Below are 26,667 nucleotides of genomic sequence, written 5' to 3'. Positions count from 1 at the left end.
ATTATTGATGAATGTGAGAGTAAAGGAATGGAGAGAAGTATATTCATTAATGTTTTTACAATCTATTTTTTGTGCATTGTTAGAGAAAAGGATCCCAAACTCTTGCTGTGGACTTTTGTGGGTTTTGGGGTTAGGTTTTATTTTTCCTCTGTCACCTGTTGCAGAAAAGCAAACGAAATGTTTGCTCCGTAACTGAAAATGAAAGGTTGATGATGTTTGTTTGCAGGTAAGGGTGCTCATTGAATCAGATTTTCTCACATGGGTTTGTTATTCCTTATTGCAGTTGTTCCGTACTGGACTGTGCTTTCTAGACCATACTCTTATGTCCATATGTTCTTGTTTAAATTAAAATAAGAAAATGAGTGTTGTTGTTGTGTAATAGAATCCATTTGTACATTGCTGCTTTTCCATCGCTGCAGAGAGGACCTGAATAACATTTACTAAACATCCTTTTAGAGATGAGTAAATTTTAGTGTTTTTTCATCCCAGCTATCGCAGAGTTGTAGGGTTCAGAAAAAACAATCACGTTTTCAAGTTGGTTCTTAATAAGAACTTACGTAAAAGCTTGAGTATCAACTTACAATGTATTTTTTTTCACTGAGAATAACAGTGTGTTGGGAGAAAAGCACTTGGTGTAACCTGCTACTTTGTGGTTTGTTTTTTTTTTTTCAGTGCCGATTATGGACGAAGAAAAAGAAATGCTTTTAGAATACAAGTTGAAAAAGGTAGTTCTGTTAGTACTGTGTCCAAGATGCCAAATTCTTTGATTATACTTTGGCTATTCTGTTAATGCTTGAACTTTTTCTTCAGTGTTTGGAATAATCAGTAATGAAAAAGAACATGAAGATTTAACAGTTCTAGAAGCTGAACATGTGGCAAAAAAAGCAAGACATGGAGAAGATAAAAATGAGTAAGAATTTCTATCATTAGCTGACTTCAGTAATGTCATTAATATTTAACATTACTTTAAATCTTTCTGTCTTCATATTATTAAGTTTCAGTAGTTTTAAGTTTACTGGCATATCCTTGATTTTCCGTACACTTGTCTTCCTCAGGAGTTGCCTGTAGTTAATTGAAACATTATTTTTTCTCAATTAAGACAAGCAGATATTAAAGAGTAGATTGTAATTTCTCTGCTGTGGTGAATGCACAGCTCTGAGTGGATGGATATTCTTTTGGTTTACATTATGGTTTTCCATATAAGGCCACAGTCCTGGAAATGGTTCAGTTCCTTTGTTTTGTTCTTAATCTTTCTTGGGTGTGATGCATATTACCTAAATGTGATTAATAAGACTACAGGACAGGCTATTCAGAGAAAGTCACCACTAGGTATGATGTCGGAATTAAGATTTCTTAACTCCTAAAGCTATGTGCAGTCTCATGGACCATTCTGGTTTCTAACCTGTGATAGATACCAATAATCTCATGGGAAATTAATACATTGTAATCAGAAGGATTTAGTATAGTTCAGCAGTGATTTGCTACTATGTCCCCTGTTGTGCTGTGTTGGTGATTCAGCTCATCATGAAACTACACAGTCAGGTTGGTCCAACATCACTTTTTTGTAGGACTGTCTTTTAGCCAGGTAGTCAAGTTGATCCAACTCATTGCAGCCTTGGAAAGAAGTTTAAAACTCTTCATAACAATACATTTAGAGCATGCCAGTTGGGAGTTTGTTTCTGGTTTTATGCCACATTGCATAGTTGTGAGGAACCATGTTGTGGAAATTGCATTTGTTCTGTTTTGTGTGTGTTTCGCTTGCAGTTTTGTGATACATTAATAGTTTTTGTCTCCCCTCCATGTAAAGGACAGCAGGAAGTGCCACAGATATCTCTGATGATGATGATGATGATTATCCAGAAGATCTAGTAAGCTGTGTTTTATTATGATTGCTCGTATTTGTGTATCACGTGATTATGTGTTGTAAAATTGCAGTGCACTTGAAAAGTTTAAAAGTGGAGATGCAGGCGAGTTGCAGACAGAGTTGGCCATTCCAACTGAGAATCTGTAGTATAGCTGAAAGGTGGATATTACTGGCATAAAAGGAAGAACCTGTGGTGGGGAATCACTCTTGACAAAAGAATGCTGGGTACCCAAAAAACTTGGCTAGCAGTTGAATGAAGCGATTGAAGGAACTGACACGTCTGACTATAGCTAAAATGATAACTGTCAGTTAACAGGGGTTATTTTAGGGTAAATCATAAAGGCCTGTTGAACCAGCAGATATAGTTTTGTCTGCAGTTATTTGATATGCAGAAGAGTGGGATGGAAGATAAGTGATTACTTTTTCCAGTGAGGTTGTATTTTCATAACTGACCTGTATGAAATATTTTTCACTGGTATCTTTATATAAATAACCCAAGTTATAACTTGTATATTTTCTCTTAAAAATGCATGAATTTGCAGTCTACAAATCACATGAACAATTCCCTGCTGACGTTATACAAGAAAGGAAATCCTGATTCTGTTCCAGCCACTCCAAAAACTGAACCAGTGGAAACCTCTTCTCCTGTGCAAACAGCACCTCAAAGAAGCACCCTTTCATCAGGATCCTGTGCTGTAACTAGGATCTCTGAAGGTGGCTGGTTCATTGATAAAACTCCAGGTGGAAAAGACTTTTTCATTGACCTTTCTGAGGATGGAGAAGGAGATGAGAAGAAATTGACTTCTGAGGTATTGTGTTTTTCAAACACAACGTGTTTTAGGTAGCAAGTATGAGTTTAATTTCCTATGGAATTTAACGTGCTTTTGAAGGCTGATATTATGACCAAAAAGGCTCTCTGTTCTTTCTGGATGTTTAAAATATACCGTTTTTATTACAGATATGCATGCTATATTAAATACAGCAAAAATGTTAAATAGGAAGAAATAGGAATATTAATGTTAAATAGGAAGATCTGGCCTAAGCCCAGTAGAGTACTAACTTTTAGCTTGATTTCTGAAGATGACAAGGCTTAGCCAATGGTTCTGCCCTATCAGAAGTGATTTTTGAGCCTTCTGGTGAATTTCAAGCATGTTTGTCTTAAAGTTAAAAAGTCTTTCTTGTACATTTTTGGGGGGAAAATGTAGTGCTCAGCAGCAGGGCAGCCCCTACTAGTAGTGCCCCTACTGAGAGAAGGGTAAGTGGAACTTAGCTGTTATTTATTGTTTGCTAGTGACCAGCCTAACTAGTCAACAAACACGTAGCTTGTTGTAGCCATAGCATGTAGTCTCCATAAGTGGTTAAGTCTCAGTGAACCTGGGGAAAGCCGAAATTTTTTTGGATGGATTGGGGGTTAGAGAAATTGAAAGGCTTGGAAATCGCATTAGTTTATAAACTATTTAAAAATAAGTGCTATCTAAAAAAAAAGGGGGGGGGCTGGAATCCAGAAGGCAAAATCTAAATAAATCTGCATAAAATACATATTAAGCATTGTAGATGTCTTGGTGTTTTGTTCTGTTAAGTATTTGCAAGAATTCACTGACTCTGAAGGTTTTGTCTGTACAATTCTGTTTTCATACACTAGAAGTCAACAGAATTTTCTGTCTTGGAGAGTGAAAAAAAGAGTACAAAGGGTAAGAGAGCAAAAAGAAAAAAAGAAGAAGTTCCAGATGTGGATGGAGAAATTAATTCCATCTTACTTAAAGGGAAAGGTAAGAAGTTATCTTTGGCATGCCTCTCTAAAGAGAGAGGTAGTATGTGACCATGAAATCAATTACTAGTGTACTACTACTATTCAGAGGTGTAAAGAAGTGTTTGTTTAAGAAATTTAATCTTTGTATTGCTCTAAAAAATAATTCCATTCCTGTTTCTGCTACCAAAAATAATACTGCTGTGTGTATTTAGCTAATTGTTTAGGTTGAATTCTTTCTTGTTTGGTATTGGCAACTACCATTATGTTATGTCTAAATTTACATAACTTATTTTTCCTCCTCAACAGTTACAAGTAAGAGACCAGAGCTTTACCACCCTTCAGTGAAGTTTGAGGATGTAGGAGGCAATGATGAAACTTTGAAGGTTAGTTAGCATGTAGATTGTGGGACAAAATGCACTCGGAATAAAATGCCATGTGAAAAATGACTAACAGAAAATGTAGCAGAATTCACTTGTAGCACTGAGAATAGTTACTTATACCAACAGCAACAAAGGTTGTTACTTTGTTTGTTTGTTTTCCCTTTGATTAATCTTTCTGAAAGCAGTCACTGAAATTGTATTAATAAAGAGAACCTCTTTTTGTTTTGGCTTGCGTTTACTATTAACAACTTATAATACTGTTTTTTGTCATTTAAATGGAGGTCTGTGTTGTCCTTAACAGGAAATATGCAAGATGCTGATCCATGTTCATCATCCTGAAGTCTATAACCACTTAGGTGTGATTCCACCTCGGGGTTTTCTTCTGCATGGACCACCAGGATGTGGAAAGACACTGCTTGCACAGGCTATTGCTGGGGTGAGTTAGCTCCAGATTTAGTTTCTTAATTGTATTTAGACAGAAAAGAAATAATCCTCCTTCATTTTTTTCCTCTTTATCTCTTTTTTTCTGCTTCCTATTTTAGACTAAACTGTATTCATTTTTACTTCCTTTTGTTTAAATTCTATCAAATCTGTACGTGATAGAACCTCATATGAAGAAGGGATTTAGTGACGGGGTTTTATGTTTGACTTCACTGTGTTGAGGCATTCCCAGGACTGCAGTATAGGCATGGGTAGTGAAAAAGCTGTAAGTGGAATATGCTTCTGGTTAAAATTACCATAACATTTTAAGTCTGGTCTCTACCATCTTTTATGAGTTACTACATTAATTCTATTGGGTGACATTAATTCTACTGGGTGACATCCCAGTTTACTGTTTACTAAAATAGTAAGTTCTGAACTCCAGAACTGGTTGTTGTCAAGCTGATGATTCAAGAGCATGTAGCGTTATTGGTGTAGAACTTGGTGAGCAGTGAAGCTGCAGTACGGCTCTGTGCCTGTCATGGATATAAATCTTGGGGCTATTTGGGGCTATTCGGTGTTAACCAAGGCTGTATCTTTTTCTTGGTGTATTTAATGCTCTTTTTTTTTCTTAAATTTCCTAGATTGTAACCTTAGATTTAGGTACTTACATATAAAACTACAAACAATTGTAGTGCAGCTTTAACCTTTGAAAGCACTGGTGTTTATTACTTCAATGTTGGTTAGACCCTTCTATCATTATATTTCAAATGCTTTGATTGGAAAGGTTTGCTTATTTTCCTTTTTAATATCTTACTGTGAAATCTTGCCAATTGAATGAATCTGTGTTATAGAATACTTCAGTGAGCATTTGTGTCCTGGTAGGTATCTGGGGGATGGAACACGACAAGTAAAAAAAATTTCAAGGATGAGATAAATGTAATGAATACTTCTTAAATCATTTTGTTAGGAAAGATACTGCTATATTAATTTCCATAATTGTGTATAGTGTTGCTTAGGGCAAAATATCTCCTCAAGGCCCCATGTAGGGCCTCTGGCAGCTGTGGTAAGTCTGGATTTTTCTTATATGTAGCTCAAAGAGCTCGAAATAGGCACTAATGTGAGCATTAGTCTATCAATGTTACAGGTTTATTCATTTATTTTTAGTAGGAGAAAACCTTGAATACTTGCAAGTATTTTATCGTATTATCCTGTTCATACACTTCTAGAGTAAGACTAAGGGAATGAAACCCGGTGGGAACTCATCCATACTGATAAGCAATGTTTTATTATAGATAGAAATAGACAATTTTCTCAAAGGAGACGAAGCATGAACTGAAATATCTGTGTTGTGAAGTACTGGATTAAGGACTAAGGTGCAAAACTATCTCTAAACGAATCAAGGAAACATGGCCTTTGTATTCATTTCTGTTCATTTGGCAAAATGTCTTAGACCTGTTGTTAAAAGGAGGATGCTACTCGTCTTTTTTTAAGATAACTTTCAGATTTACTCTTGATTACAAAATCTTCAGGTATAAGAGATATTATATTGGAAAATATTTGTCCTGTAGGACAGCCGGCATTCCTAACCTCTAGATATATCATTCAACATTCCTTGTCTCTTTCAGGAACTTGAGCTCCCGATGTTGAAAGTGGCAGCAACAGAAATGGTGTCTGGAGTGTCAGGAGAATCTGAGCAGAAACTGAGAGAATTGTTCGAGCAGGCTGTGGTGAGACACCCATGAGAAATAATACTGAATTCTTTGTCCTTTTCTTTGTAAAGATTCAACCTTTGTTGCTGTGGTTTGAATTTGAGTGAATTATTAGTGACTGAATCTTTATATTGCTGCACACAAGTCATAGTGTCTCCCTTGCTGTGACCAGAATTCCATTGTACTAAATGTCATGCCATCACAGAACACAAAGATTGCTGTTCTTGACAAAAGATAGTTCATCATATCAAAGTAATGGGAGCAACATAAATTATTAACCTACTTGGAGCTGCTTGGAATGATTTATAAAAATTAAAAAAGATGTAAGGGCAGTTTACTGTGCATTTTTGTTGCAAGTTGTTTTTTTTAATTTTTTATTTTTGTCTGGTTTTGCATTTGAGTTAAGACTTTGGGCCTTTAGGCATAAAGAAATAAATTGGAACAGATATCAAAGAGTAAGAATAAAGTCCTGTTCCAGTGTCAAAACCTATTTGAAGCCTTGCTCTGTCTTAATATCAGCATTAGAGGCACAGGAGAATTAAGCTGCTGCTTGGCAGACATTCAGATTGATTGTGATTAGCCAGTCTTGTAATAAGATATTGATGCAACTTTCAGACCTGTTAAGAAGCAAAGAAAAGCAGACAGGTTGAGGTAATTTTAACTGAAATGAATGCAGATTTTCTTTTTGTTAACTGGGTTAATTTTTTGTTTCATGAGGATGGTTTTCTGTTTCTGATCTCTGAGAATATTCTGGTTTTCCCACTTTACTTCTTCATTCTATCCTCCCCCACAGCTGTACGTTGATGTTTAAAGTACGTATAAAAGAATGCTAAACTGGGCAAAATAATTAATTTTGAAGCTGTTAGATTATTATGTTTTGGGTTTCTATTACAACTTAATTTTTTAGAAAGCCTTGATAAGATGTTGTGTTGAAGAAAAATAGTAAGTGATTATTTAGATTTAAATACCTTTTGTATGTATGGTGGTTGCTATAAAAGTTATTTTTGAATAAATATGTTGTATGAAATACATTTTAAAAAATGAAAACCGTTGTCTTTGTTATAGTCCCTTGCGTTTAAGTGGCCTTTCCACTTGGCTTTTGTACTAAATTTTTGTGCAGAAGAAAAAAAGACAGTTCAACAGTACCTTATGCACGTACTGTGGAATCTTCATGGTTTAGTTCTATTTTTTTCCCGCTATCAGGTGAAGGAAAAACTGAACGACAGCTAGATGGCGCAGTTGGTACCTGATAAAGAGGCTGGGATTTAAAATGCTATATTTTTGTCTTGGAGTTTAGACTTTTTTTTGATGATGATTCTAGTGTCTTCATTAAGTATTCCTCTGCATCACAAGTATTTTATTGATGGTGTTAATAATCTTATGTCAGTTAAACACTCTTCTGTTAGTTACACTAATTATTATTTTATATTAGCATTGGCTTTTTATTAATGTGAAGTGCTTGGAATGTTAGAACACTCCCTAGCATTGCTCACTGTGATTTTTATTCTTTGAACATGATTCATCTCTGCAGTAATCTTGAAGTTGACAGACTTCAAGTTTTCGTGACCACCTGCAGCTCTTTGTTTCATCATGAGTGTCATTGATGCTAGCTCTTGAAGTTCCACAGATCTAATATTAAAAAAAAAAATACACAGAAGAGACCTTTTTTGTCTGATTTTATTTTTTGGACTTAAGCAAGTAAGCAGTAACAATAGAATAATAATCATAGAAAACATGAAGCAAAATAGCGATATATTTAATTTTTAATCAGTATATAGGGACATTTTGAATCCCTTTGCCTTAGTTATTTCACAGCCTCAGTTCAGCAGTTTCATAATCTGACAGCTCTCCAGATAGTAAATGGCAACAAAATTATTCTGGGAGAGGTTGATTGTTCAGTGCATGCAGAAGTCTCAGAGTAACAGCTCTAAAACAAAATCTGAAAAATGATTTCTCTCTCGTAATACAGTATGTCAGCATAATTTGGTAATTATTAATATTTCTTGTTCCTAGTCCAGTGCACCATGTGTCCTTTTTCTTGATGAGATTGATGCGATCACTCCAAAAAGAGAAGTTGCATCGAAGGACATGGAGCGGAGAATTGTTGCCCAGCTCCTAACTTGTATGGACGGTCAGTTTCAGGAACTTGTGTACTAAGCTAAACTTTCTAGTTATCAGTCTCATTATGTTCTTTCATTCCATAATGACTCTTAATTACTTCTGTGGAGATAGTGCTAACCGTTTTTCATCTTTTGGCACAGTTTACCTCTATGGGGTAGGAGGGGAAAGCTTCTAATAAATTTGAGCGAATATTAGTACATTTTCACAGCCTCTCTGTTGTGTAAATAAACTTTAACAGAAGATATGTCAAATATTATTTGAAATGCATATTTCTGCTTGAAACATATCTATTCTAGGTAGTAGAAATAAGGATGAGCATCAGTTTGGTGTGCCTGTTGGTTATTTTGGCTGTGCTGTTCTGAGTATTACTGTGTGCTACCAGAAACACAGTAGCATAGATAGCAGAATAAAGTTGAGAATGTGATTATGGGCATTAACTTTCTTCCTTCCTTCCTTTAGACTTGAATAGTTTGGCTGCCACTGCCCAGGTCCTTGTTATTGGAGCAACTAACAGACCTGACTCTTTGGACCCTGCACTGAGGCGAGCTGGAAGATTTGATCGAGAAATTTGTTTAGGGATACCGGATGAAGCAGCAAGAGAAAAGTATGTGTTATAAAGTTTAACCTTCTTTATTATTTAAAAAAAAAAAAAAAAAAGTGTATTAACAACTTAAGGAAAAGTACTTTATTGTGTTTAATCCTTTATTTGCCTGCACACACATACATATCAACGCACATTGAAAATTGTAGAAGAAATTAAGTGTACATCTACTCTTTGTCTTAGTAGCTGTGCCTACATATGAGGTGATTGTCCTCATCAGTTATCAGACCAGTGTTTGCTCTGGTCCTCCTTTTCCTATTAACGTAATTTTAAAAGCCTTTTTTATTGTCCCCCACACTGCTGGCCAGCTTCAATTCTAGCTGAGTCTTGGCCACACAAATTCTCTCCCTACAAAGGCAAGCAGCATCCCTGTAGTCCTGCCGTGTCACCCAACCTTGCTTCCTTGCTTTCACCTATCACCACTTTGCCCACAAGACCCTCCCTGTTCACAAGCAACAGGTTTAGGAAGGCACCTCTCCTAGTTTGCTCTTTTAATACCTGTACCAAGAAGTTATCATCAGGGTGCCTCAGTAATCACCTGGGCCTGTTTGTCACAGCTAGGTGATATCCCCAGTTGACATCTGGCAGGTTGAAGTCCCCCATAAGGACAAGGGCAGCTGATCTAGAAGTCTTCTCTCAGTTCATGTGAGCTGGAAGAGACCTTAAATAAATGCTGTTTGTTTTTGTATGAAAGTAAGAAAAGACCACAGTTGCATCTTTGTTTCACTATTCTTTTTTTTTTTTCCCTTCATCAGAATTCTTCAGACATTGTGTCGAAAACTTAAGCTCCCAGAGTCCTTTGACTTTCTTCATTTAGCCCGCTTGACTCCAGGTTATGTCGGTGCTGACCTGATGGCACTTTGTCGTGAGGCAGCTATATGCACGGTGAACAGGGTCCTGATAAAATCTGGGAAGTGGCAAAAAAGCTACGTACAGGCAGGAGGAAACACAGCTGAAGAAAGCGTGGGAATAGGAACAGAAATCCAGGTGGAAGAGGATGCCAAACAGCTACACCTTCCTTCTAAGGTATTTGTTCTTTGAAGTGTTTACCTCTAACGTCTTAAAAGTGAACTATTTTAGAATTGTGAAAGCCTTTGCTCATAAATCTTTAAACATCTTTGGCCAGTGAGATGTTAAATATATCTATAGATCTATCAGCTCTGAAGCCAGAAGCTTCATCCGTAATGACCCAAATAATGGTTATGAACAACAGACTCCCCAAAACTAGGCCTTCTAAAAATGATGTTAGTGTTTTACACAAGGTGTGTGGTTTTGTAAATTTTTTTTTTTACCAAGCTGTTTGCTGTGCCCTCAGTGAAATAGCTGTCACAATGCCTCAGTCTCTTCTCTGACCTGGTATACTTACAGTTAGCCAAAGTTTAGAAATATTTATGCTGTCTACATTTTCCCTCCAGCTACACATTTACATGAATTAAATCGCGTGCAGTAGTACCTATAGCAAGTTTGAGGAAGAGGTATTTAAGAACCATCCAAAAGAGAAGTTGTATTAGCAAATGAAACTTGAGCTGCAGAGAAAGTATCTATTAACGTGCAGCACAGCTGGAAATCTTGAAAAAAAAAAAATTGTTTGCAGTGCCAGTATTAATCTACGCCACAAGTGACATGCTGTTGTCAGTGAACCATAATGTCTGTATATAGAGATTTCTGGACCTACTGTTCAAAATTTTGAGTTTGTATGTACATATTTCTTGCTTGTGTATTATATGTTGAATTCATGAAGATTTGTCTGAAGAAGTAAAAGAGAAGAGTTTTTAAATGCATGTTGTAATTGGATTCTGTTTTTAGAAGGACTGTCAAAGAAAACTGTTAATGTAATTAACAAAAAACAGTGTAAAAACCTTTAGCAAGACTTTTTATTAGAGTAATGTGGTCATAATGCATACCTCCCAGTGTCTCCTGGGACCTGAAATAGCCAAAAGAAAAGGGGGAGGGACAGGTAGTTGCAGTTTTAAAAACATCACCCTGATCAAAGGAGTTGCTAAGGATAAGGAAGTCTAATTGTAACAGAGACATACTTTGATAGCTGGCTGACATTGTCTAATACAGGGTATTGTCATTAAAACAGTGATATTATATTTATCATAGAAAAATAAACTTACAAAAACCTTTAAAAATAATTCACACAATTCAATAAACAAACCCAGTGGTCTCGACTATTTCACAGTTTCTCGTAATGTTTCTGTTAGGAAGAAGAGGGAGGGCTTAAAGAGGGAGTAATGTGCATTGTAAACTCTTCATTGTGGTCAGTTACGTTGTGGGCTATCGTAGTTGCTTCCAATATAAAATGCTATATCCCATATTCTGCTGTAGGGAAAATACAGAAACTAAAAAGATTTTTGCAGCTTTTTATTTCCTTTATCTTAATGAAAATCCCAGAGTAGTTTTGCTTGAGGTGCAATAGCACATTGCTTTAACAATGCCTTTCCATATTACAACTGAGTTATATTTATGTTGTGAACGTATAAACTTCTTTGATCGAGTATTTTCTCAGATAATTTTTCCCTAACAAGGGTCCGATTTTGAATAATTAGAACATACCTGTCTGTCCCCACGCTTCTTGGCAGACTGTGCTTTGCAAGATGGCAAAAAATTAAAAGCATTTTGCTATATCTGTATTGTGTTTTCCCAGACTTTATAAGGGCCTGGCTACAAAACCAGGTCTAATCAGCTTGAGGAAATGAGTTAATGACTTGAAAACAGATTATTTAAGCAAACAATCGTGACTGAAAAGTGTACGTTAAGAATTTTAAAGGTTTATATGTAATCAAATATTCCACAAATTGTTAAGGTTTTGCTGTTTAGCAGAGTTGTTTGCTCTCTTCTGAGAGCCATTTCATACTAAAATCAGAATAAATGTTAAATTTATTTAGTGCTTTCCTGGAGCATTTTAGTTAGTTTTTAATGGTATCTTACACATTCTAAGTGTATTATACATAACAATTTCTTTTATAGTAATTAATATTATACTTGCAGAAAGTATTGCGCTGAAAAAGCCCTAAAAAATCTTAAAATATTACTTGCATAATCTTTTCTCTGCTATTTTCTCTGCTATTATTTTTTCTGCTATTCACTCAGGTTGAATTACAGAGACTTCTGGATTTGCTGAAGAAGCAAGACCCCTTGCCTGAGGAGCAGCTGCAGACACTGTGCATTGAGATGAATGATTTTATTGTTGCATTGTCATCAGTGCAACCCTCTGCCAAGAGAGAAGGCTTTGTCACAATTCCTGATGTAACATGGGCAGATATTGGAGCCCTGGAAGATGTTCGGGAGGAGCTGACTATGGCAATATTGGTATGTGTTAACACTACTTTCAAAGTTTTTTTCACACCTCCCCCTATGCAGAAAATAAAAATATCTCAGTTTCTTTGTTCATATTTGTTTAACGTATAGCATGCTACAAAATAGAAATTTTGCAACATCTTCATTTAAAATAGACTTCTATAACCTGCTTTCAAATTTATTACAGGTCTAGTGCATGTATTAAACACTTCATTTGTTGTATTCAAGGTTTCATTTTTCAATACGTTCATTACTGCTAAATTTCAAGTATTCTAAAAGTTTTGTACCAATAACCCCAGTTAGACAATTGCTACATGAAGAATTTGACACTGCTTAGCTGGACAGTTAGCAGCCTCACTGCTGGTCAGATCAATAATTAACACTAACGCCTTAAGCTGAGAACTTGAATAGATACAGTCTTTGTCTCTGAATAATGATGGGGGTATTTATTAATGCAAGATAAGATGCTGACTGACTGTTTATTCATTTAGCCTGTAAAGAGTTGGAATAAAGAACTTACTTTAAACAAATTTTCATTAATCTCTAACTGAAATCGAAAGTTTAACATTAGCCTTCTGTCATAGAGAACTATGATATTTTCTTGTATAGGCACCTGTGCGGAACCCAGAGCAGTTTAAAGCTCTGGGCTTGACTACTCCAGCTGGTGTTCTGCTTGCAGGGCCTCCTGGGTGTGGCAAAACGCTACTGGCTAAGGTAATAAATTTTTCTAAACATGTTTAAAAATACGGGAGAATCTTGTTGAAGTGGATGTTTTTGTGGGAACGACTGAGTCTGGATGGTACTGTCTGATGCAGGACTTTTGCAATTCCCAGCAGAAAATTAAATTTGAGCCTCTCTGCTGAAGTTGATTTTCTTGTATAGAGTTACAGTTTTGCTTAAATGAGGAGAAATTGTAAAACTTGAAGTATTAAATTAATTATGATAGTAGCAAAGTAAGGAAGAAACTCATTTTGTAGATACCTATTTCTGTAGAATACTTCACTGTAACTAATGTAATTGGAAGTACTGTGCACTTTATGCATTTTTATTTCTTGTATTTATCTTACTGTAAATAATTCTCCTTGAGCATTTCAGTTCTTACAGCCTCCCCTTGAAAATATGGATGTAAATCATACAGGTTTCCAGATTGCTACTTGTTTTTGTTTTCAAATGTTATGTATGTAGTTTCTATTTAACTCTCATTAATCACTGAAAATTCTTCAGCTAGTATGTGATTTAAAAATAAATAAATTCCACACTACCTCATTAAAGAGAGAACACTAATAAATCCTCCAACATCTCCCACTCTTAACTGCATATAGCAATACTTTGTACTGTTTTCTGTGTTTTACACAGTTGACAACTATGCTCCTTCTCTCCTTTTTTTTTTTTTTTTTTTTTTTTAATAGCTCTGTGGACACAACCAAAGTATACATGAAAAAATGCTTTTCTCTGTGTACATCTCTTTCTCTTTTGATAGGCTGTGGCAAATGAGTCTGGACTGAACTTCATATCTGTGAAAGGTCCTGAACTGCTAAATATGGTATGCACTGATCATTGTGCTTTTGTTATTTATAGAATGCTTGTTGAAAGCCTGGGGCAAACAAAATGCCTAATAATTACACAACTGATACTGGTGCAACAGAAGTTGTCTTCTTTACCCCACTACTTAAAATTTTTAGCAGTGAAAATTTTCACGTGAAAGGGAAAAAGCTAACTGGGGAGTTTAAGTGTATCTTGGTTTAAATTACCTGTCTAGTCAGATACTAGGCATACTTTACTAGGGTAAAGTAGGATTTCTAAATGATCAACTGCAGACATCATTGCTCTTACGCAGATCGGGAAAAAGAAAAAAAAAAAACAACACTGAGAAGCGTTGGTGGTCAGTAACTGCAAATTAGCAGCTTTCACTAATCAAAATTTTCAGTTTTCAAGTTTGGAAATGTGTTTGTTCAGTCACTTTAGCTTCTTACTAGAAAACTGAAACCTTGGAGAGCAATTATTTTAGTTAATCGGAGCAACTTTTAAAGATTGTAAGTGTTAACAGATAAAAGTGCTGTAGTCTGAGTTTTTGAAGCACTGGGCTTAGAATTGTTGTAATGTATATTCAATGTTTTCTAGAGTTAAGGGAATGTGTTGAACTTGAACAAAATGCATCTTATATATTAGAAACCTATGGCAGTTACCTGCTTATCAGTGATATGGAAACTAAAAATAAAATACTAGATTTGATTATTCTTTTTTCAAACTTTTTTGTATACTTCAAATACTGATATCAGGCAGGAAATTAACTTCAGGCAGTTCATTAACTTTCTGTAATCCTCTTTAATATCTTTATTGATGATTTGGATAAGGCAATTGAGTGCACCCTCAGAAAGTTTGCAGATGACACAAAACTGGGGGAAGTATTAGTCTGCTGGAAGGTAGGAAGGCCCTGCAGAGGGACCTGGACAGGATGGGTCAATGGGCAGAAGCCAATGGGATGAGGTTCAATGTGGCCAAGTGCCGGGTCCTGCACTTTGGGCACACCAACCCCATGCAGCCCTACAGGCTTGGGGCAGAGCAGCTGGAAAGCTGTGCAGAGAAAAAAGATCTGGGGGTGCTGATTGATGCTCGCCTGAACATGAGCCAGCAGTGTGCCCAGGTGGCCAAGAAGGCCAACGGCATCCTGGCTGTGTCAGGGGTGGTGCAGCCAGCAGGAGCAGGGAGGTGATCGTCCCCCTGTACTCTGCTCTGGTGAGGCCGCACCTCGAGTGCTGTGTTCAGCTTTGGGCCCCTCACTACAAGAAGGACATCGAGGCCCTGGAGCATGTCCAGAGAAGGGCTACGAAGCTGGTGAAGGGAGTTAGCAGGTGGTCCTTCTCCCTTGGAAAGCATCTTAAATTGTGTTTAGAACTGTTTTTTTTTCCTAGTAAAATCTTCATGTCTTACATTGTTTCACTGTGTTTTGTCATTTGTTTTAGTATGTTGGTGAAAGCGAACGTGCTGTACGTCAGGTATTCCAACGTGCCAGGAATTCTGCCCCTTGTGTTATATTCTTTGATGAAGTTGATGCTTTGTGCCCTCGGAGATCTGACCGTGAAGTAAGTCTCAAAATATCTCCATAAATAAATTCTTAGATATGTTTTTTGTGGCATTGTGCTAGCACAGAAATATTTAAATGTGGGGAGCTAGTAAATCTTTTGTTTCTTTTATTTGAAAATATTTACTTCTCTTTGTTTCTTTTATTTGAAAATATTTACTTCTCACTTTTTTTTAATTTCTTTTTTTAAAGTCAGGAGCCAGTGTTCGAGTAGTTAACCAGTTACTCACAGAGATGGATGGTCTGGAGAACCGTCAGCAGGTTTTCATTATGGCTGCCACAAACAGGCCAGGTAAGCACCCGAAAACATAAGGAAGAGAAACAACAAATGAAACATTATTAATTCTCTTGTCATGAAATCATGTGTTCTTACATGTTTAAATTCAGTAATAAACCTTGTTCTGTACTTAAAATTACAATACTTCAAATTTGAACTTCTTCTTATCAATATATTAAGTCTGTTCTGAATTTTTGCAAGTGACAGCCTGAGATAAAGCAACGTCTTTAAAACATGTCTTAATTAGAACCTGATACCACTTCTGTAAAATACTTAGAAAGACCTGTGACTTAATTGAACTTTGGAATATCTCCATGGAACGTAAAAGATTGCAGGCTTCTCAATTTTTGGTAGCTTTTGCAACTCCTGTAAAATCAGGAGTTGTAAAAAAAATGTATGTAAAATAAAAAAAAAAAAATAATAAGCTAAACACGGAGATCTACTTTACAAACATTGTGTGTTTTACGGCCAACTTGGTGCCTTTTTGTATTGTGGAGAAGTCCCTTGTTTTATCCACAACAATAAATTTGTTTATTCCTGAATTGGAGCTCCATCTAGATGCCAAGAATTATGAGTAAAGAAGCTTGCTACTAAAAAAAAACATGCCTGAAGATGTTGCATTTCCTCAATTATTAACGTTGTTCTGAATATTGCAACTAAAATTAGATACGTGGTTAATAGTCTATCGTAGTAAAAACGTACTGGTTGGAGGTAGCAGAATTTTGGAAGTATTTGTGTATTTGGTAAATTACCCCTAACAACAGGACAAAATTCATTGTTTTATATATCCATGCATTACATAAGGACAAACCGTAGAATCCTTAAAAAATAAAATAAAATAAAATACTTAGCAAGGAAAAATAGTAGCGTAGCTGCTTTGGATGTAAATTTGAAAATGAGGAAGTTAAAATGCTTGAAGTGCTTGGGTCCTATAGACTATGGAAATTTGGTATGAAATCACTTTGAATAGACAGTTTTGTGGTGGTTTTCCAACAGTCAAAAATTCAAAGATTTTGAGGTAAATCTTTCTGTCTCAAATTCTTTGTACCATGACAGATTATCAAGCTGTCTACAGGGTGAAGTATGAACAGTAGATACTTAATCTGTCTTTACCTGCAGAAATTCTTTGACTTACTGCTCTAAGTTTTCCTGGCATGAGCATGATGATTGTGAACTACCTAATCCCATATTGAAAAAAGGATTAAGGTTGTGTAATATAGGAAATCTATATACAGATACTGTTGAAAGTACCAAGGGTGCTGGTAGTAGTGTCATCATGGTTCCTTAGAAAAGGGATCTCTCACTAAATGAGTTATATTAGTGCAATCATTTGTATTAAGCAGGTTGATTTATTAGTTATTTTCTTGAGGGCTTTATTAGAAGTAGGTACCTAATTGCTGATTACAGTCAACTTGTAATGATCTCTAACTTCTAACTTGGACTGAGAATTCCAACTTTTGTAGTTGAGGAAGCATCAGACTTGAATTCCTGCAGTGCCATCTCAGATGTACCACAAGTGTAAATGAGGCAAATACTTTCAGAGATGTCATGTGCCACTGCTCTGAGCTAATGACTCCTCTCAGAGAGACACAATGTTCCTTCTGCATCTTGGTCTGACTGTTCTGTTATCTGGGATAGCCTAGTCTTTTATGGCTGAAGATCGTGAAGAACTGACGGATTTCAAAGTAGTTTAGTAGATTTATAAGGGCCAGTTCAGAGTGCATGCCATGCAGATGTTAATTGTAATATATGAAAACTTGAGTCACAGGTTTGTACTAATTCTCAGCTGTTGTGGTTTAACCCGGCTGGCAGCTAAACACCACGCAGCCGTTCGCTCACCCTCCCCCCTCCCTCTCTGGGACGGGGGAGAGAAATGGAAAGTGAAGCCCGTGAGTTGAGATAAAGACAGTTTAATAAGACAGGAAAATAATAATAACAAAAGTAATAATAACAATAATAATAATAATAATACAATGGTGATAATAGGAAAATAATAATAATATGTACAAACAAGCGATGCACAATGCAATTGCTCACCACCCGCTGACCGATGCCCAGCCTAACCCCGAGCAGTCCGGCCCCCTCCCCCCGGCTAGCCACCCCTATATATTGTTTAGCATGACGTCAGATGGTATGGAATACCCCTTTGGCTAGTTTGGGTCACCTGTCCTGGGTCTGTCCCCTCCCAGCTCTTACTGCACCCCCAGCCTGCCTGTTGGCAGGACAGAGCGAAAGGCTGAGATGTCCTTGGCTTGGTATAAGCACTGCTCTGCAACAATTAAAACATCGAGGTGTTATCAGCACTCTTCTCATCCTAAGCCAAAACACAGCATTCCACCAGCTACTAGGAAGAAAATTAATTCTGTTCTAACTGAAGCCAGGACATCAGCTTTGCCTGTTTCGATTTACACCAACTCTGTACATGTTGTGGGTCTTACTTTCATGCATATATGAAGTATACATCTATGCAATTGTAAATCTGTGACTTTATAAGCCTCACATGGGATGCAGTTTTACCTTTCTGTTGACATATATTGCCTTTGTGTATTGGTAGGTATAATCTCTGGATTTTTTTTTATTTTTTTTTTAATTTTTAGTTAAAAGTTACTGTTGTCTTGTTCAGCTGTTGTCTTGTTCTTGAACAAGACTGTTGTCTTGTTCAGTCACAGACTTAACATATTGCTGTACTGGAATAGTTAAAATTACAAAATATTCCTGAGAAATGAAGGTTGAAATAAGGGTAGGCTGGAGATTTGTAAGGCATGAACTAAGCAGTGTATTACTAGCAAATGACCTTGATGTAAAAGCAACTATGAAGTAAAAATGCTTTGCGTAAATAAAATCCTAAGACAAGGATAGCAAATGTAATCATCAAATTGAAGGGAATAAATGTATCTGCAAAATTTGTAAATGGAAATGAATTACATAAAGGAGTTTGCCAATGTAATTTCATTATAATGTTTAATTTCAATGAACATTGTAATGTTCATTTATGAACAGCAAAGCTCGGGACATCCAACTTTTCCTAGAGGATGCAGTTATGTATGTGTTTTGTATAGGATGGATCTCTTACTTAAGGATATCTGTTGTGTATATGAATAACACTTTGGATACATTTACACTACAGACTTCTGCTGTGATACCTGGATTTGTCAGTGTGAAGAAATATAGCTTCCAATTGATGCAGCTTTTACCAGAACAATTTTTACTATAGTTGTGGTTAAACCATGGAAATCATTTTTTACCTGTGTAGTTTATTTAACAATTATTGGGCTTAGGAATAGGCAGTGTTCACCAAAAGAAGTTTTGATAGTATCATCTGTTTACTTAATAGGGGGACAGTGCTGGTAGGTAACAGTGAAGTCCATGTTCTTACTGCCCTAAGACCTAAATGTCCAAGCAGAAACCTGAAGGGGAATGGTAGTTTACATTGGCAAATGCAGTTACATACTTCCTACAAACAATACAAGTAGTGCTTTTTCTTCATTAGTCTGACATTTCTATGAAAGATTTTTCTTGACAAAGCTAGGGTGAGCAGAAATGGTGGGTATTTGTACAATAGAAATCTAAATAATGTGTCCCCACAGAACTTCCCGAATTCTCCCACTAGGCTTGTATTATGAAGTATGAGATATCATCATTTTTTTTAAATCCATGTTAATGTAATTTAATGGGATGCAAAACAGCTTTGCAATTTGCTTCTTCTTTAAAATGGCTGCTTGCATGGTAGCTTTTATACTTTATTGATGTAACTGTTCATAACAACTGTGTGTGCTGTCAGCATTGTAGTTTCAGAGACAGTGGCACCAAAAGATGAGTCTTACCTCACAGTATTATTGTTATCATGAATAATAGTAACAGGGTAGTAGTGGTTCAGCCAGTTTTAGCATCAACATATGTTCCTCGCACAGTTGTTCCAGTAAGGCGACTCCCACGGAGGGAGTCCATTGCACAATGGTGGTGTTTTATATGTCCCATGGCTGAAAAAGGACAAATTCTGTTTTTTACAGTAGCTGTTAAGGACCTGGACTGTCTGATTCCCATTTTGTCAAAAGGGCATGCACCACACGTTGGTTCTTTTTGTTTATCATATGCAGTTTGCAAGTGGTAATTTTTATTCCGGGGTCGCTGAAATAAACCTTTAATCAGTGCTTAGAAGAAGAATATTTGAATGTTTTTTGCACTTTCAAAGTGACTTTGAAAATCCTTTGAAAATCTATCTTGAGTACCGTAAATTAGCAGGGCAGGGATGCAGTATTATTCCCAACTCAATCTCTTTGCACCTAAATGCAGAACACTGTCAAACTTTGCCTGAGAGGATAAAATATTTAAAGCCTTCAATGTCATTAAAAAGAGAGGGAGAGGCAGAAATGACATGTCTTGTTAGAAACTTTCTGGCTCAGAATAAATGTATTATTTTTTAGTCTACTTCCTTCCTCAAATCCGAGACTAAACACTTAGAAGAACATCAAGCACTACAGTTAAGTAAGGTCTGTAATTTCCCACAAGTTTTTAGATACAAGTGTGAGTTGCACTACTGGATACTGCTGTTTTCTCCTCTTTTTTTTACTTCTTCAGGCCTGGAATATTTATAGACTCTTTAGAGAAGTGCTGGCCAAGGCATCAACAGTGCTTACCATGGAATCCAATGAACTGTATTTAACCTAAGAAAACAGCAGTAATCAGTGAAGCACCACAAGCTGATACTGATTTAAGCTCTACGTAATTGCAGTGATGTCTTGAGTTATATTCATGGTCTTTTCTCTAGCTTTTTTCAAATTAATTCTTGTAAAATTCCCCTTCTGCTGTTATGTTAAAACATGGTCCCAGATTCAGTGAGTTTTGTTTGGTTTAGCAGATTTATGTTTGTTTTGTAGAGCTGTTCATCTGAACCACAATTTAAAGCATAATAAAATATTAGTCTTTCCTTGCTATGACAAGTTTCGATTTTTTTTGTTTTGTTTATAAATGTTGCTGAGTTAAAGGCAAGATAAGATCTAAAAAACTACTTAATATGTGATACAGGGAACAGTTTCTTTTATGATAGTTTTAATTCACACAAATTTTGTTGTATATCTTCCACAGACTTTGGTAACATAGACCAAAGATGCTGGGAGCCTCTTTGTGGAGTTTCTGAAACCCTTTTAGAGCTTCTGAGCCTACATTCCAGAGCATTATGAATGTGAGGACTTAGATCTTGTATACTTTGAATATAATTTAAAATGCTGTAGTGAATATAGAAGTTTGATGGACTCAACGCAGTAGTCTTTTTTGCTAGGATGTGCAAAAATTTCCCAAACTTTGTTGACTTGTGTATAATTAAGATAAGGCATGAATTATCAACTGGAAATGAGTGTGAGATTAATAGATTTTATTGTAGGACAACATAATGTCACATTATAGACCTCCATGCAAAGTAATTTTCAATAGAGTTTAATGAAGAAGATAATGTTTTGCAGTAGTTTGGAGAGCAGTGTAGTAACCTGAAATACGACATGATTTTCTGGAGGCTAGTGCCTGTTCTAACCTGCAAAAACAAAGCAAAGGATGGATATACTCTAAATGTCTCCTTCTGTCGCTTTGCCAACTTACATGCAAAAAGGATACTGCTGTCTTCCAGTGGCGTAATCAACATCATTGACTGCATCAGGAAACCAAGACAGAAAGTTACTAACTAAACATTTCTCTTAATAAAAATAAGGCAGTAGTTTCTCCCTGAGACAGCTGCTTGGGAAAGAAGTATTTTGTGCCATCGGTTTTCCATGATTTCCTTTCAGACTTGAAAGATAATATTTTTTACTTTTCAACTTGGAAGATAATAATGCGCTTTGAAACAGGTATCTAAAATAATTAATTTAATTAAAATGTTAAATCTAAAGTTGAATCTATGCTGTTTAGATAAGTTTCCAGATATTAAATATGGAGAGAACGTTATAATTTATCAGGATGGAATGCTATGAAATTCCAAAAAAGGCAGCATTACTTATTCGTTTAAACAAATATGAAGTGCATCTAATGAGTGAGTTTGACAAAAGAGGAAGAAGAAATATCTGTGATATGTGGTTCTAATTTTTCAAGTTTTACAGAGAACTGCAGTCCCAGAAGCTTGAGGAAAGGCTCAGGTCTGAACCCACAGAGTGACGTGAATTTACTCATAAGAAAATGGGAAGTGTAGATCTGTGTTTTGAATTGCAGAATGGACTTCACTGTGTAAACCTCCATGACTGCAGCTTATTGAGTTAGTGGGAGTTGTCTTTGAACGCAGGCCATGTTTACGTACAAATGGATAAATGTATCTTTAGACTGGATCACTAACTTAAAATTGTTGGACAAATAGAGTGGCAAGCGCTATTTTCTCAGCATGTAAAATGGGGATGATATTTTCCATATTAAAATCATTAAGAGCTTTAGAATTGAACATTGAAGTGCATGGCGTTGTGATACAGTCCCTATTGAGAGTATTTGTTTTGATGGTTGTAATTGATCTGTTGTGCAAATTCTGTAATCTCATTTTAATGTGTGGCAAAACTTCCTTCCACAGAGATACAGAAACAGGAAAGTGCATTTGTGCTGAAAGCAAGATAACATAACAGATATAGCACTGTGCACAGTGGTACGGGAAAGATGTTCTTGTCTGGGCCTGCCATGGCAGGGGTTGTGTTTAACCCATGTTTCATCTGTCTGGATTAAATTAATATATCATCTTAGAGGGTTTTTTGTTACTTTCCCACTATTCTTGTCACATTATCGGTATCTGGTTTTGCCTACGTAGATGTCTCTGGTCATGACTGCTGTATCTTGGAAAAAAAAAAAAAAAAAAGCTTTTTGCCCAAGAAAAAGGTCATGGAGCAATTTTTAATGTATGCATTCATTCTGTGTTTTGCCCTTTAAGCGCAGGTGTCAGTATAATTTGAACAAACTTCTGTACATCTTTAAAAAGGGAAGAAAGATCACATTGTGGTAGGGTCAGATAGCTGGACTCTTGATAGATTTAAGCAAATGTTTTTCTTTTCAGTTGAAAAAAAAAAGGGGGGGGGACAACTGTGCTTCCATGTGCATGGTTTTGTTTTGTATGCTTTTAAACATCCCTACAATGAGGATCAACAAGGTAACCTTCACCAGTTCTTCTGCATTAATATACACGAATGCGTATGGTTTGTTTATTACCTACATTTTGTCAAGAGGATCTAACTAAGGGTGTTAACAGCTTCATTTGGAGTTCTTGTAGTTTCTAGCTGAACACTTAGGTATAACTTTCAACCTTTACTGTTGGATAAGTTTTTTGCAATAGCTGCTGCCCAAGACATCTGTAGACCTTACAAACATCAAAAAAAGTTTATGTTAAAAATACAATTTTCTTTGTCTTCTGTGGGTGCTTCTGTGATTTCGCTGTTCATGTTACTGCAGTGTACAGGATGTGGATTTTTAGAATCCCTTAGTGAAACAGAGCAGGTAATGCCATTCTAATTTTTGTAGATGGGAAACTAGGGCATTAAGAAGTTTAGTCATTTAGAAGGATCATCCAGGCAGTTTGTGTTAAAACATGGGCAGGAATGACAGCAATTTAGGTCATTCCCTTGTTAACATACCCTATTTGTATCGGTTGTTGTACCAGTAGTCCTTAGTATTTACATTCTTGTCTGCTGTTCATGGAAGTACAATATCGAAGCCTGTGGTGCTAAAAGGCTGCTTGAGATTTCTATTATGTTTGAGTTTTGAATGTTTTTTTTAGAGAACATTTGTGATGACTTTGGTTTCTTACTTCTTTGGATGTAATAAAACCTGGGGTCTGTCGTATTTCCTGGGGAACAAATTTTGTAATTTGCAGCTCGATTTTGTGTTTTCATGGTTATTCTGTATTACTATCTAGAAAATTAATATGTTGTAGAAATGCAAATGAAAAGTAAAACTGAGTTTACGTGGGGGCGTGCTTATGATTGACCCTGTGTACTTCTGAGAATTAGTTTATTGTGGTGGCCTTCGAGCAGATGTGCAGGGGTTAATATGGGTAGAGTTCTTTCCAACTCAGCAAACTGGAAAGCATTTTTTTTTTCATTGTTACACATTACCATGGAATTCCTCACTTGACTATGCTAGCTATGATAGAAAAAAAACGTTCTACTACTATATTTGCAGAGACTTGTCTTCATTTGTGACCAGATGAAACTAGTATTTATGAGCCATATTTGACCAGATGTGGCTTACCTGTACTGGGTAATAAAAGGCTCTTACCCAGCAGAGATTAAACTATTTCAGTCAGCTATTTTAATGCTCAGAGCTGCACATTGCACCAATGCTTTTTTGAATCTCTGGACAAGTATGCGTATATTACTTCTCATGTGTACACTTTCCTAAATGTATATGTAATTTTTGGATAATTGTGTCATTTTCTCCCTTCCCCAAGATATAATTGACCCAGCTATCCTGCGTCCCGGTAGACTGGATAAAACACTCTACGTGGGTTTGCCACCACCTGAAGATCGACTCGCTATTCTAAAGACAATCACCAAAGTGAGTATTTGGAAACAAATCATTATCTTGAACCTTAGTGGAATGATTTAATGCAAATGAAGGTTCACAGAAGAATTGCAGAATTCTGCCTCATGAAACGTTTTTGAATTATAACATAAAGTATTAAAAATAAACCATCAGCCACATCTGCTGGTAAATTTGCTCTGAGACTGCAAAGGGTTGATAAATCTTAAGTAAGGCAACCTGTTAAGCTTAGAAACTGCTGCCTTTACAGTCACAATTTGAAGAGATTTAATTAAAAGATTCCTATCTGTGTGAGTAATGGGCCTAGAAGTGTTTTGTAAGCTTTTTGAGAGGGGGAGGGGGTTTCCGCACACTCAGGAATATGATTCACTAGCCCCAGCTGTATTTGCTCAACACTTAATTGTGACACATAATAATTCCCTTCAGGTCTAATGGGAAGCTTGTAATAGAGGTTGTTTATTTTGTTTTTAAAGGTAACTTGAAGCATTTTTTTTTTTAATTTGGGCTTGTATGATTGTTCTGACTTCTGAATGATTGTATGATTGTTCTGAACAACCTCCTTCTTCTGGAAGAAGTGGGTGGTAATGGTCAGTCATTAGACTTTATAAACAGAGTGGAAGGATTCTCTGGTTACAAGAGTTTACACTTACTCTCTTATCTTCTCTCTTGCTCTTTTTTTTTCTTTTTTTTTTTTTAACACAGTTGTTAAGTCTCACTCTCCCTATTTTTTGCTGGAGAATCTTTGTAGATAGGTAACTGTCTCAAGTTAGTATATCACTAACTTTAATTAGTGGTGTAGGAAAATAATGCAGCAAAGCTTGGTGCAAAACTGTATGGAAGGAGAAAGTGGCATTAAACAAAATTGATTTTTGTCACTCTCATACATACCATTTGCTCACACCCTCACAGCCTCACGTAGTCTCCAAGATACATGTATCCAAGTGGTAGGGACAGAATCAGTTCTGCACAGCATCGATGATAAGTAATTCTGGGTGTTGTGACCTTGCTTTATCTCTTGGCTTCCTCTTGACAGGCAAAATGGCAAACAGAGAAAAATGTTTTCTAGGTTCCCTTTAAGAATGAAAAATTCAGAATCTTGCTTACTTCAGCAGCAATAAATCTTGGGCGAGGTTGCTGCAAATTGTCTTTGTTCCCTCCTTCTGGGTATTTTAAGGATGTAGTCTGTCTTCCTGTTGGGATAACACCAAGAGGAGTGGCATATATGATGTGGTAACATTGTCATCATCCTGTTATCAGAGCACAGGTCTGCTGACAAATCATCTCTGCTTGGGCCTTATCTGATCATGAGCCTCCTTGTTGTCATATAAGCAACACACATTACTCAGTGTTTAGGAGCTTGATTCCTGTGGATCCTGTCTTTAGTTATCAATGTGTGTTATTTTTGGAATGCCAGACACTTCCAAGCATATTTAATTCATACTAGTATTAATATTTTGGCTACACATCTTCATAGTGAGTGAGGTGTTAAGTTTTTATTTGGTTCTTTTTCTCAGCTCTTAATTTAGGCAACATGAAGATGATCAAAGAGCTGGAGTACCCCTCCTCTAAAGACAGGCTGAGAAAGTTGGGGTTATTTGTTTTAAAGAAGAGAAAGTTCCTGGGAGTCCTTAAAGCAGCCTTCTAGTACTTAAAGGGGTCCTACAGGAAAGCTGGGAAGGGACTCCATATCAGTGAGTGTAGATAGGACGAGGGGTAACAGTTTTAAGCTAAAAGAGGGGTAGATTTAGATAAGATATAAGGAAGAAATGCAATGGGATGCTAGGAAAACAGCATAGATGAGATGTAAAGTGAAGTATTGTTGTGAAAGAGTTTTGTTAACTTGCACAAATCAGTTAACTTGTACAAATTGGTCATTTTTGAATTGCATATTAATTGTGCAAGAGAAGCATGTATTCACATGCTTAAATTACTAGTGTACTTACGTTCCTGCAAGCTGTATCAGCTTCTCTGGTGCTCGTACCCAGAGCAGGCAGATCATTCCACTCATAAAATGTTTCTTGTTTAGCAGAGGTGTTTCATTGCCTGTCAGTCTTTTACAACAAATATTAAAATATCCCATATGAAATTGTATGGAGCCTCCTTGTGTCCATGTCAGTCTCTTCTCCTTTCAAGATGTTTCAAAATCAGGCTGTTCTTTTCTGTCTGTTTCTTCCCTTCTGAACTGGTGTTCTGCTCAAGGTTCATTCAGTATTGCTCCCTTACTCTGCCTTACTCTGATTTATTTAGGATGGCACCCGGCCTCCACTTGATACGGATGTAAACCTTGAAGAAATCGCTTACAGTCAACATTGTGATTGTTATACGTGAGTAGTTTCTGGTTTTGAGTTTAATATTAACGTGCAGTGATGCATGATAATTCATCAAGAGGACCTTGTAACTTTCAGGGTTTATAAATCTTTTCTCTTAACGCTATTTTTTCATGCTTTAACTTGTGCTTTTTTCCAAGAGCTCAGTAGGAATATATGGACACTAAAAACTTTGTCATCTGGAATAGCCCTTTTCATCTCGCAAATACAGATCAGTAGAGGCTGCTTTTTCATCTTAGCTTTGCTTGTCTTATTTTATAATGCTTGCATAAGCTGAGGATGAAAGAGCCCTCTTTAACTTGTTGATCCATGTACAATGATGATAAAAGCAAAT

At 36.3% G+C, this 26,667-nt stretch overlaps 1 protein-coding gene across 1 annotated transcript in view; it reads left to right on the top strand.

Annotated features, from left to right (window-relative positions):
* Positions 1-26,667, top strand: part of NVL (nuclear VCP like) — a 35,208-nt gene that overhangs the window by 1,107 nt on the left and 7,434 nt on the right. The window contains exons 3-20 of the mRNA XM_032184336.1: positions 673-725; positions 811-910; positions 1,808-1,868; positions 2,407-2,673; positions 3,507-3,633; positions 3,921-3,997; positions 4,296-4,430; positions 6,043-6,144; positions 8,140-8,257; positions 8,707-8,851; positions 9,604-9,874; positions 11,945-12,163; positions 12,761-12,865; positions 13,632-13,694; positions 15,115-15,234; positions 15,426-15,525; positions 23,915-24,021; positions 26,254-26,330. Of these exons, the coding sequence (XP_032040227.1) occupies positions 673-725; positions 811-910; positions 1,808-1,868; positions 2,407-2,673; positions 3,507-3,633; positions 3,921-3,997; positions 4,296-4,430; positions 6,043-6,144; positions 8,140-8,257; positions 8,707-8,851; positions 9,604-9,874; positions 11,945-12,163; positions 12,761-12,865; positions 13,632-13,694; positions 15,115-15,234; positions 15,426-15,525; positions 23,915-24,021; positions 26,254-26,330 (2,247 nt within the window). The remainder of the gene's footprint in view (positions 1-672; positions 726-810; positions 911-1,807; positions 1,869-2,406; positions 2,674-3,506; positions 3,634-3,920; positions 3,998-4,295; positions 4,431-6,042; positions 6,145-8,139; positions 8,258-8,706; positions 8,852-9,603; positions 9,875-11,944; positions 12,164-12,760; positions 12,866-13,631; positions 13,695-15,114; positions 15,235-15,425; positions 15,526-23,914; positions 24,022-26,253; positions 26,331-26,667) is intronic.

The sequence above is a fragment of the Aythya fuligula genome, chromosome 3 (assembly GCF_009819795.1).
Source record: "Aythya fuligula isolate bAytFul2 chromosome 3, bAytFul2.pri, whole genome shotgun sequence".
In the NCBI taxonomy this organism is placed as follows: Eukaryota; Metazoa; Chordata; class Aves; order Anseriformes; family Anatidae; genus Aythya; species Aythya fuligula.
Note: the sequence above shows the minus strand (reverse complement) of the source record. Positions and strands in the feature narration are given on the sequence as shown.